This window comes from Dunckerocampus dactyliophorus, chromosome 17 (assembly GCF_027744805.1).
Source record: "Dunckerocampus dactyliophorus isolate RoL2022-P2 chromosome 17, RoL_Ddac_1.1, whole genome shotgun sequence".
Lineage (NCBI taxonomy): Eukaryota > Metazoa > Chordata > Actinopteri > Syngnathiformes > Syngnathidae > Dunckerocampus > Dunckerocampus dactyliophorus.
In genome coordinates, this window is record NC_072835.1 from 675906 (window position 1) to 687473 (window position 11568).

The window sequence follows — 11568 nt, forward strand, 5'->3', positions numbered from 1 at the left end:
GAGCAAAGTTCAAAAGATAATGAACATTTTCTTTTCCCTTCAACTGCTGCATTTTAACTTCTATTTCACTTAACATCTGGACTTTCACAAACTAGCCTTCGTTCAAGTCTTGTTTTTCAAATGTAACAAAAAGGACTGCTGACCTCAGTATTTGAATACACTCAGCAAACACAAAGCTTTTGTGAGCTGGAATCACTTCTTTTTTTTTTGCCCACAAAAACAACCAGCTTCATGCTCTTCGTGTTGTTACTAGATGTTCATGAACGGCTTCTCTTAGATGTTAGCTTGGCTAGTTCGTACTGTTCAATTGAAATAGAAATGTCATGTGACATTTGCATGTGCATGTTTTCATTGGTTTAACAAATATGTTTGGCACATCTTTGACAAGTTTCTGCTCATCCGTGACAAACACTGAGGGTCTTCAAAGGTCACCTGACATCTGCTGGTCTTTTGCAACAAGCTGACCTTTGACCCTCACAGGTTTGCACGCATGATAACAACCAGACATTCACTGTTTTCTTTCTGGTTAATGATAAATGATAGCATCAGCAAAACAGAAACAGGTTAAATAAAAGTTGAGTTATTAGTGTATTTTCACCTTTTATTGTCTTTTAGTTGTCATCTTAATAATGCAGCATGTAGACTTTGAAATGTTGGAAGGTCAAGACAACCATGCGTCCTTTAAATCCTGCAGTTCAGCAGTGTCCACTTGGTGTCAGCAGCGTGCTGAATTTGAACGTCAATTCACATTTGACCCCAACAAATGCATGATATGGTTATAAATCAATGAACACATTAAAAGACAAGCAGCATGTTTACACAAGTTAAAAATCCTCTGGATGCTGTTTCTAAGGACCTAGTGTTGACTAGCCTTGTATAGTATAGTGTGTGTATATATATATATATATACACACAGTATATATTAGAAATATACATACACAAACTATGCTTAAACCTTGGAGTTTCCGTCTGAAATCTAAAATAAAAACTGTGTGCACAGAAAGAATTATTATTGTTATTATTTGTGTCGCTAAAAAGGCAAAACCGGAAGCGTGTCATGGGAGTATGGAGCTGCTCCTTTCGCGCATGCTCAGTCGGCTCCGCGCAGCTGTCGGACAATGGCCGCCTCTGCTGCAGGAATAAACAAGCAGGGCGCCGTGACCACCATGGAACCCTGCGTCCGGCACGGCAGGGGTGCGAATGGAGGCACAGTCAAGGTCGGAAGGTTTTTCAAATTGGAACTGAAAGAAACCCAATCACGCAACAAGGATGGCGTTGGCTGGATTTTGTTGTTGTTGTTTTGCTTTCGTGGCTGCTTATTGAGGCTATAATGGAGATCATCTCGCTTCCATTTGCAATGAATGATTAAATGCGTGTTAATAGTGAATCACAGTGAGATGTACTGTGTATGCTTACATGCTAACAATGCTAGTTGGCGTCTTAGCAAGCGATGTGGCATCCTGCATCCTGAAAGATTGGCACATATGATGACCATAATCTGTGTTCAATGTCGCAAAGGAAATACGTGGGAATGATTGTAAATGCTGTCAAGAGTCATACGTGAGAGTGAAAGGTGGCGTGAATACCTTGATGGGACGGTGCAGTGTGGTTGACCTTGTGTGTTCACTCAGGTGCTGGAGTGTGGCGTCTGCGAGGACGTCTTCTCCCTCCAAGGCGACAAGGTCCCCCGTCTCCTGCTGTGCGGGCACACCGTGTGCCACGACTGCCTGACCCGGCTGCCCCTCCACGGCCGAGCGGTCCGCTGTCCCTTCGACAGGCAGGTCACTGAGCTGGGTGAGCTTTCCCTTCCACTCCCCCTCCACTTGAGATGCTGTGCTGTCCTTCAAAATAATGCACCATTTTAATGTTAAGCAACCTGTACTACAATATAGTACGGAAGTACTACAGTATTTTTCAACAGTAGTGTCCTGACACAGAAAAGAGACGCGTGTTCATTAGGGATGCTCCGGTGGATCAGCCACCAATCAATATCGCCAATTTCCGTAAAAAAAAAACACGTGATCAGTAATAAGCGCCTTGGGCGTGTGGTGGCAAATCCAACATGTCTGCTGCGTCACGTAGCGTTGCCAACAAAATGACGCATCTCATACTGAGTTTGACACAGACTACACCAATCTATGCCAGAGTGTTTGATCACTCCCTTACTCCCTTGTCCCTTATCCTTACAACTGGTGTTACTCCAAAGCATGCATCACATTACATTGTTTGTACACAAATAAAAACTATCCACCCAAAAGTTGAGTTTTAAATAATGACCTATTGACCAGGATCCCTTGGATTTATCTCAAGGCAGCCCTGATTAATACCACTCATCGTAACTCCATTGATAAATTACACTTAATCCGTGTGATCACTAATCATAAAGCCCTGATGGGAGCATCACTGGTGTCCATGTCCCACATAAGGATTGTGGATGATGGGCAAAATTCCCCCCCAGAAAGTGCACTTTTCCTTTAAGGAGTGGGACAGGTTAGCAACACTAGCATAGCTATGTGATGCTAAAGTGCTAACATTAGTCACATGTTAACAGCAACATCATGTCAGGTTAGCGTATTTGCTTCCATCTCCCACGTCTGTACTTTAAGACGTGTAGTGAAGCCTGCTTGCTTCCCCCCCGTTTTTCTTTTACCAAGCAGTCCTCGGTAAAGTGGTGGGCGCATACGGGGGCGGGCTCATCTAGCTCGTGTTTTTTCTTCTTGACGTGTTGAAAAGCACACATCTGAGCTCCACTTCTGGCTAAAGTAAACAAAGGAGAGAGATGATAGATTTTGGTGCTAACAGAGAGTTTTTTCTGTGTGTCCAGGGGACTCTGGAGTGTGGGGTCTAAAGAAGAACTTTGCCCTGCTTGAACTTTTGGAGCGACTGCAGAATGGCACCAGCAACCAGCCGGGCACGGCCGAGGATGCTCTGAAAGGGATGGGAGAGGTAAGACGTTAAAAATGGCCAGGAAGCGCCCCGTCCTCATCCTCCCTCTGGCTTCAGTGTGTCATCCGCTGCGACGAGGACGAGAGCCACACGGCCACCATGTACTGCACCGTGTGCGCCACCCACCTGTGCGCCGAGTGCTCGCAGCTCACCCACTCCACCCGCACGCTGGCCAAGCACCGCCGCGTGCCGCTGGCCGACAAGCCCCACGAGAAGACGCTGTGCCCCCAGCACCAGGTCCACGCCATCGAGTTTGTGTGCCTGGAGGAGGCGTGTCAGCCGGGGCCGCTCATGTGCTGCGTGTGCAAGGAGTACGGCAAGCACCAAGGACACAAGGTCATCCATGCCAGCCTCATTACCGTCACTCTCCACATGTTGCACAACTTACTTTTTCTTTGCTCTCAGCACGCCGTCCTGGAGACGGAGGCCAATCAGATCCGGGCGTCCATTCTGGACATGGCGCACTGCATCCGCACCTTCACGGAGGAAGTGTCCGAGTACTCCAGGAAGCTGGTGGGCATCGTTCAGCAAATAGAAGGCGGAGAGCAGATAGTGGAGGACGGCGTTGGCATGGCCCACACGGAACACGTAAGAATCCATCACTAGGTGGAGCCACTACCCTTTAATGGAAACTAGCATAGCTACGTGAGCTGAAGTGCTAACACTGCGCTCACATTTTAACAGCAACATCATGCTAGGTGAGCCTATTTACCCAAAAAGAAACAAACAGATCAAACTTCCATCTCCTGCAGCTCACTGACCGATTCAATTTAAGATGTGTAGCAAAGCCTGACCGTAGGAATATACACACGTTCAAAGTGTCACTATACGTCTTCTAATTTCTAATCAGAATTATGTTCGACAGCTTTTTTCCCCAATTTAACAATAGTTAACTTCTTTTTACATATGAAATGTGTGAGGCACACACGTGACCAGAATATCCAGCACATCATCATGGAAGTTCAGATCAGGTGTTTTTGCAACATAAGCTTTTTAAAAGCAAAGCAAAGCAAACACGTTTGAGCAGCTTACTTGAGAGGCACTGCACTGGAAGATGTCCATTAGACTCCTAGCATGTCTCTGTTAGCAGAATCCTGGAATTGGCCAATAAACACGAAATTTACTGTTAAAGGCACAATCTCACAGAAATGGACATCATGTGAATGAAATGATGTCATCGTGAGGACAATGAACAGTCGTATTTCCCTGGCGGACTGCTCAGTCGTGGCGGGATTTCATCACAAACACTAACCCGCCCCCTCCCAAACTAAATATGTCCAAATGGCGACCTGAAACAGCAGCAAACTTTGGCAGAAAACTACTCTTACGGAGCGTGAAGGGATGCTAGCAGGGTTAGCTTAGTTTAGCAGTGCATTCTAGTGTGTGTGAGAGCTGACACGGTGTTCAATGCAAACGAGCGTTTTACGATGCCCACTGACGTCGCGCAAGGTCTGAGTGGGAAAGAGACGAGAGGCACACAGCTTGTCTTAACCGTCAACAGACACTCAGCACACTTCCGGCCTTCAAAATAGGAGCGCTGTATGCCACATGTGGTCTAATTGTGTAAAGAAAACAAGGGTGTCATTAAGTAGCTTCCATTAACACGCAGGTAGAATTGCATGGGTGACTACATCTTCCTTGATGACGGGCATTACAGGTTGTTGAAGATGTAGTAGCAGTGTGTGTGCAGAGGCTGACATCCCATTACAAACGTTAGCCGGGCTTCATCCATTCCTCAGTTACTACATGGCTACATTGGCCAATGATGTCTAGCATCAATAAATGTAAGGAGTTTTGCATTTCATTCAATTTGGGATTTCATAGGGCCCTAGATGCATCGCAGTCATCCACCATCATGCATCTCCTAGTTTTCCCGCTCTTTATTCCCTGTTCAGGTTCCCGGCACAGCAGAGAGCGCTCGCTCCTGCGTGCGCGCCTACTTTGCAGACCTCCACGAGACGCTGTGTCGGCAGGAGGAGATGGCGCTGAGCGTGGTGGATGCGCACGTGCGTGAGAGGCTGATCTGGCTGCGGCAGCAGCAGGAGGACATGACCATCCTGCTGTCTCAGGTGTCCACCGCCTGCCTGCACTGTGAGAAGACGCTCCAGCAGGTGGGAGGATAGCAGATTGCCGTGGAAACACGCTTCATTGAACATCCTCTTCCCACTGTGGCAGGACGACTGCAGGGTGGTGCTGGCCAAGCAGGAGATCAACTGTCTGCTGGAGACGCTTCAGAAGCAGCAGCATCAGTTCACAGAGCTGGCAGACCACATCCAGCTGGACGCCGGCATCCCGGTCACCTTCACCAAGGTAGGCAAGGTCGTCTGGGCAAACCCACGACAATCCACTCCCTCTCTCCCTCTCTCTCTCTGTGTTTTCTCCTCAGGATAACCGGGTCCACATTGGCCCCAAGATGGAGATCCGTGTGGTGACCCTTGGGCTGGATGGCGCCGGAAAAACCACTATCCTCTTTAAGCTGAAGCAGGATGAGTTCATGCAGCCCATTCCCACCATCGGTACGCCGCAGAACCTGCTGCTTTTTATTTCTCCTAATCCTCTTCTCCAAAGTCAATTGTTTTTTTTTTTTTAAACAAGGTTTCAACGTGGAGACGGTGGAATATAAGAACTTGAAGTTCACTATCTGGGACGTGGGAGGCAAGCATAAGCTGAGACCGCTGTGGAAACACTACTATCTCAACACGCAAGGTAGCATCTGTGCCAGCTAACGCTGCCAACCTTATTCTCATGCCCGTAGCTGGCCAATGTGTTCTTTATTCTTAAGATGTGTAGCCAAGCCTGATCTTTCTTCCTGTGTGCGCAGCCGTGGTGTTTGTGATTGACAGCAGCCACCGGGACCGTCTCATGGAGGCGCACAGCGAGCTGGCCAAGCTGCTGACAGAGAAGGAGCTCAGAGACGCCCTGCTCCTTATCTTCGCCAACAAGCAGGTACCAGGGAGGCTGTCGCTAGGCAGACTGGGGAGTTGAGCGCCTCGGTCAGGACTTGTGGTTGTGACTTTGGCAGGACGTGCCTGGCGTGGTGTCTGTGGAGGAGATGACGGAGCTGCTGAGCCTGCATAAGCTGTGCTGCGGGAGGAGCTGGCACATCCAGGGCTGCGACGCCCGCAGCGGGATGGGCCTCCACGAGGGGCTGGATTGGCTCTCCAGGCAGCTGGTGGCTGCCGGCGTACTTGACGTTGCCTAAAATGTCCACAAGTCTGAACCCCCCACCCGCCATATGCAACATCGCTGGTTTGATGTCTCTGCAAAGATTGAGGGCTCATCTGTGAACAGCTCCCACACGTGAAGGTATGCTTGGAAGAAGCCACAACACGTACTACCGATTGGGGGGGGGGCAGTAAGTCATTGACGCTTTGTTCCCCCAAGAAGCTTCACCATGTACTCATCATAACCACCACGTGGGACAGGGGAGGAGTTTTTTTGTGCCAAAATGAGTAATTCGTTAAATTGTCAACTCAAATGTAGATTGAAAAATAGTAATAAGTTATTTCTAAGTCATTTATGATTTTACTTGCGTAATTCCATTTAAATGAATAAATATCAGTCAGCCATCAAGGTGAATAATAAATAATGAATAAACCAATCAATGCATACATTTTGGAAATAAAAATGTAGAATACCGGTAGGCTGAATATAATTATTTCTATTGCAATTTAATGAATGAATGACAATTTAATAGATTTGTTACCTTCATTCATTTGATTGAATAGTTTTCATTTTGGCCCAAAGAACTCCATAGGGGACAGTCATGTTATCATAACGTGTATTTCTATACCACCACCCACACGTAGTGCACGTCTTCATTGGTACATTTGCAGGGATGTTAGCATAGCATGCTTGGTCTCGATGTGCTCTGTTACAGAACAATGTTTGTTATTACTCATATTGTATATATTTATGAGGCTGAGGGAATTTTACACGCCAGCTCACCCTTTTTTTGTTCTTTGTTGCACGTGAAACGGGTCAAGTGCACGTGTTTGCTGCCTGGCCATCATCCAGTGGAACTCTGCTGTCTCTAAGTGGACCCCCACCCCAGTATTAATGTCACTACAAAATGGGATAACCTTTCAAATCAAGCCGCAGCCTTCCGTGACGTAATGTGAAATGACACTTTGTCTCATTAGCCAAGATGCATTGTTTGAGTTGAATCATTGTCATGTTTGCTACACACACACACATTGTATATAGATCGCAAAAAAAAGAAAAAAAATACTTCAATGTCGAAGCACAATGCGCTTGGATGAAAACCTTTGACCTGATGACTTTTGTAAATGATTGATGATGGAAAATAAAGGCATTCACCAGATTTGTCTGCCTGATGGTTTAGTAGTTTTTGGATGTCTACAAAGAAAGGGTGTGGATGCAGGATATCACTTGATGGTGATGTTGATGATGCTGATGTCCTCGTACGGTTTGTCCGTTTTGGGGTGAACTTTGACATTGGAGATCCTCTGGACGGCCTCCATCCCTTTGGTGCACCTCCCAAACACCGTGTGCTTATTGTCGAGCCAAGGCTGCAGGTAAAACACCACGGCGGCGGCGGCGGTTAAACTCGAGCAGGGTGGTGGTGTTTGTTGGAGAGCTTGCGCTGACTCACCGTGGGCACGACGGTGATGAAAAACTGCGATCCATTGGAGGCGGGGCCTGCGTTGGCCATGCTGAGCGTGTAGGGCCGATCGTGCCTCAGGGTGGCGTGGAACTCGTCCTCAAACTCGCCCCCCCAGATGCTCTCGCCGCCCATGCCGGTGCCTGTGGGGTCTCCGGTCTGGATCATGAAGCCCTGCAGACAGGATTTGGGTCAGGCCTGCCATTTGGGAGATTACGAGTAGTGGGGGGCACACACCTTGATGACTCTGTGGAAGATGTGTCCGTTGTAGTAGCCATTCCTGCTGTGAACACAGAAGTTCTCCACCGTTTTTGGGCACCTGTTAGCAAAGAGTCTGTTAAAATGACTTCGAGATGGTCAACGTAGATAGCTTGTTCATGGCCACCCACTCCACGGGGAACAGCTTGATGTGGATGTCTCCCATGGTGCTGTGGATGATGGCGCTGTCCGACACTCTCTTGGGGCCCTCAGCCTGCGTGGCGGCCATCACCTCCTCCTTGGAGGGCTTTTCGTTGAAGATGTCTCGGTCCGAGTCGGCACTCTTTGTGTCCTCGGGTTCTCTCTTTGAGAACTTTGAGACAAAAAAAAAAAAAAAACATAATTATGGGCGTGCCTGCAACTGAGAGCTCTGCTGTTAGCATTTTAGCTAATTTCCACATGTGCATACAGCTAAGGCATTATGTCAGGACACTATACAACTGCCTTGGCACTCTCTGAACATATTGCTATCTTGCTAGGTGCTAGCATTTTAAGTGTTCGTATTTTAGCTCATTTCCACATGTACTCTAGATACAGCTATGGCATGATGTAGGCACACTATACAACTGTCTTGGCACTTTTGGTGTATAGTGCTAACTTGCTAGGCGTGAGCATGCCTGCTCTTAACATTTTGGCTAATTTACACACGTTCATATGCAAATACATACATGTCATGATGTAGGAACACGACAACCGCCTTGGCACTTTCCATACTTCGTTCTATCTTGCTAGGCACTAGTTGCATTTTGGAAAAAGAGTACTGCAGTTTATCCAGCATGCCTCATTTTTTTGTGTATTGTTTTGATGTCAGTAGATAAGGTTGCATCGTGTGTTAACTTTGTCGTTATTGTGGTTTGCACCATGAATTAGGTGGGGTTCCTTTGTGCAGTGTAAAAGTGTTTGCTGAGCTGATAAAGAGCACTTCCATATGCAAGCCAAAATTTGCCTCAGACTCGTTCCTGTGTGACTCAAGCTTGCCATAGTTTGTAACATAGATCCCTCCTGCAACGTCTTCTTATTGTCTGGCAGGGTGGGTGTGTATGAGGCGTTACCATCCATTCCATACCACGACAACAAGCTACACCACAGACAGTCCCATTATACTGTGTTTAAGCAAACAAATAGCGGCATATCTGTCCGTAATATCACGCTCGGAGAAGCACTGTATCATCATCTATTTCCTACCATGTAGAAGCGGTTCTTCTTAAATGCGGTGCAGAACACGGTGGGGTCCGGCTCCACGTTCTGCAAAGCGGGATTATCCGACGCCTTCATCTCCACGGTGGGCGCCACCTGCATGGCCTTTGCCACGCCCTGGAAGAGACTCAGCTGGACCACGCGGATGTTCTCCAGCTTCCCGAGGATCCGTACACATCTGGGGGCAAAAACAACATGTCAGATTTGGGCTGGTGTTTTTGAGCATCATCAGGAGACACACCTGTTGGTTTCAACATTGATGACCTTGATGCCCAGCATGGTGCCGTACAGGACAAAGTGTCCCGTCTCGTCAAAGATGACGTTGGTCAGACGGATCCCGTCCATCTTCTCCAGTTCTCGCTCCACCGCCATGCGCCTACCGAACTCCATGTCAGGCAGCTGCTGCCTCATCTGCTGGAGCTCTGTGAACATCTGGGACAGGCGAGCGTGCGATGAAGCCTCGCTGGCAGCAGAGCTGAGAAGCTGCAAGAGCTTACCGTTAAGGATTCATCAAAAACTCTCATCAGTTTTCCCGTGAGGAAGCGGAACATTCGGACCTTTCGGTCAGACGCCACGGTGGCCATCTTCTTCCCGTCGGGTGAGAACACCAGACTGGTGGGGTAGGTTTTGTGTTTGGCAAACTCATACAAATCTGTGTCTGTCTTGTACTCCCACTGCACATATTTAGGAAACTTGAATTCATTGGGAAGACCGGTCCAGTATTCCAGCATTCCCGCTTTGTCCGCAGAGACGATGACCCTGAATTTGGGATTAAGGCGGATCTGGGACAGCGGCGAGGAGTGCATCTTGTCGAAGACGTGGAGGGGCTCGTTACTCCCCCGTCCGTCGTAGACACAGATCTTTCCTGTGGATTTTTCCGAGCAGGCAACCGTAGAAATGGCATCCCCGGGATTGTAGATCCACTCGCTCTGCCCGGGGTGGAAGCTACAGCCGAGGAGCAAACAAACAAATGCAAACATTCTCTTCTTTAAGCTTCAGCTTTGTGTAGCTTGGACTCACCCCAACTTCAGCATGTTGATCATGTCAAAGTTGACCACATCAAATACTTTCATGGCCTTATCGTCGCCAACAGAACAGAAAAGGGCTCCTTCAGCACTGACGGCGATGCTCTCGATTATGCCTTCACACAAAAACAACACGAGCTGTACGCTTAACAACTGGACCCCCACTGACTCTAAAAGCATTCACCAACAAAAGCCTACCAAGGTGGCTTCTGAAGTGTTTGACAAACTCAATTCCATCGCCTTCGTTCTTCTTCCAAAACTTGACATGGCCATCCTGGCTGGCCGTGATGATGAAGTCTGTCCTGAAAAGATCAACACTGGTTTCCATTCTGTCTGTTATGCTTTGAGGTTGTGGGGATGTTCGCAATTGCATCGATGATGCACAGTCACGAAGGTGCCACGACTTACTTGGAACAAACTATGTGTGTGATAACATCTCTGTGCATGTAGCTCCTCTCATACATAGTAGCTGAAGGGAGGTTGTCCAAATAGACGCGTTCGTATTCCAGCACTGAGGGGAAACCAGCAGCTCGTTAGAAACATTTGTGGCTATTTTGTAAATATCCTGTCAGGCGAATGCTCTAAAGAGGCGAGACTAGCTGCACTGTGCACTTCAAGATTCAAGAGTTTTATTGTCATATGCACAGTAAAACAGGTAGTTATACTATGCAATGAAATTCTTATTCTGTTAATTCTCCCAGAAAAAGAAATAAAAACACAAGAAAAAGAATAAGAACATCAGAAACATAAATACCAATAAATTAAGCAACAACAACATAAGAGACATTAATACAGAAAAATAATACAAATAAATAAATAAATAAAGTGTTATGGGTGTGTGCATGGGGCGTGTGTGAGTGGTTCGTTGAGAAGCCTGATGGCCTGTGGGTAAAAGCTGTTTGCCAGCCTTGTGGTCCTGGACTTCAAACTCCTGTAGCGTCTGCCTGACGGTAGGAGTGTGAATAATGAGTGTTGTGGATGTGTGCTGTCCTTGATGAGGTTGTGTGTTCTTCGTAGGACTCTAGTTTTATAAATGTCTTGCAGTGAGGGGAGGGCTGCCCCAACAATGTTCTGTGAGGTCTTGATCACCCACTGGAGTGCCTTCCTATCACGTGTTGTACAGTTAAACGTACAGTCATCACTGAAGTTACAATATACCGCGTTTCATGCAGTAACACTGTTTACTCACCGGAACCATTATGTCGTGGGTAAATAAACACACCGACCTTTCCTTTTCTTGACCTTAGTAGCCTCGTTCGGCATGGGCCCGACCCACTCCTCCTCATCTCCATCTTCACCCTGTATTTCATCGGCTTTTCGTTTCAGTTCGACATTGCTTTCAGCTGCCGCCATTGTTGCCCAGCTTCCGTCTTGTCTCGCCACGAATGGCGGCATTTCCTTTCGGCGCCTAAACTTGCGGAACTCATTTATTTCGATGTTTCACAGGGGACGATTATCACAGAGCACTTGGGTAAAACCAACTCATCTTTTCAGGGGGCATTACGATATTGCTTCTTG

The 11568-nt window shown here is 47.4% G+C and overlaps 2 protein-coding genes across 7 annotated transcripts; one reads left to right on the forward strand and one right to left on the reverse strand.

Annotated features, from left to right (window-relative positions):
* Positions 1-68: 68 nt before the first annotated feature.
* ppwd1 (peptidylprolyl isomerase domain and WD repeat containing 1) lies at positions 69-11477 on the reverse strand. Of its 6 annotated transcripts, none has more exons than XR_008566598.1 (16): positions 11277-11477; positions 10459-10561; positions 10249-10352; positions 10046-10166; positions 9523-9970; positions 9267-9457; positions 9014-9203; positions 7960-8141; positions 7808-7889; positions 7562-7744; positions 7267-7478; positions 3979-4040; positions 3335-3456; positions 3073-3242; positions 1587-2928; positions 69-1467 (listed from the first exon to the last, which is right to left on the reverse strand). XR_008566598.1 is itself a non-coding variant. In XM_054757890.1 (11 exons), the coding sequence occupies exons 1-11, from the start codon at positions 11358-11360 to the stop codon at positions 7335-7337; spliced, it is 1869 nt and encodes a 622-aa protein (XP_054613865.1). In that variant the 5' UTR covers positions 11361-11477; the 3' UTR covers positions 3554-7334. The 6 variants fall into 6 exon arrangements, 2 of the variants coding, with proteins under 2 accessions (XP_054613865.1, XP_054613864.1); XR_008566597.1 differs by having other exon boundaries at positions 3335-3578; XR_008566596.1 differs by having other exon boundaries at positions 3979-7478; positions 11277-11476.
* trim23 (tripartite motif containing 23) lies at positions 1075-7270 on the forward strand. Its single transcript, XM_054757895.1, has 11 exons — positions 1075-1217; positions 1632-1794; positions 2825-2946; positions 3004-3282; positions 3352-3534; positions 4842-5057; positions 5122-5256; positions 5333-5462; positions 5542-5652; positions 5768-5892; positions 5969-7270. The coding sequence occupies exons 1-11, from the start codon at positions 1119-1121 to the stop codon at positions 6146-6148; spliced, it is 1743 nt and encodes a 580-aa protein (XP_054613870.1). The 5' UTR covers positions 1075-1118; the 3' UTR covers positions 6149-7270.
* Positions 11478-11568: the final 91 nt, after the last annotated feature.

Bases quoted from the DNA above. Each gene is read 5' to 3' on its own strand.
- trim23 (XM_054757895.1), top strand. From the start codon at position 1,119: ATGGCCGCCTCTGCTGCAGGAATAAACAAGCAGGGCGCCGTGACCACC. The intron at 1,795-2,824 runs GTGAGCTTTCCC...CTGTGTGTCCAG, and splicing joins CAGGCAGGTCACTGAGCTGG to GGGACTCTGGAGTGTGGGGT. The intron at 5,058-5,121 runs GTGGGAGGATAG...CCACTGTGGCAG, and splicing joins GTGAGAAGACGCTCCAGCAG to GACGACTGCAGGGTGGTGCT.
- ppwd1 (XM_054757889.1), bottom strand. From the start codon at position 11,445: ATGCCGCCATTCGTGGCGAGACAAGACGGAAGCTGGGCAACAATGGCG. The intron at 9,458-9,522 runs GTAAGCTCTTGC...CGCCTGTCCCAG, and splicing joins TTTTTGATGAATCCTTAACG to ATGTTCACAGAGCTCCAGCA. The intron at 9,204-9,266 runs GTGTGTCTCCTG...TTTTGCCCCCAG, and splicing joins ATCAATGTTGAAACCAACAG to ATGTGTACGGATCCTCGGGA.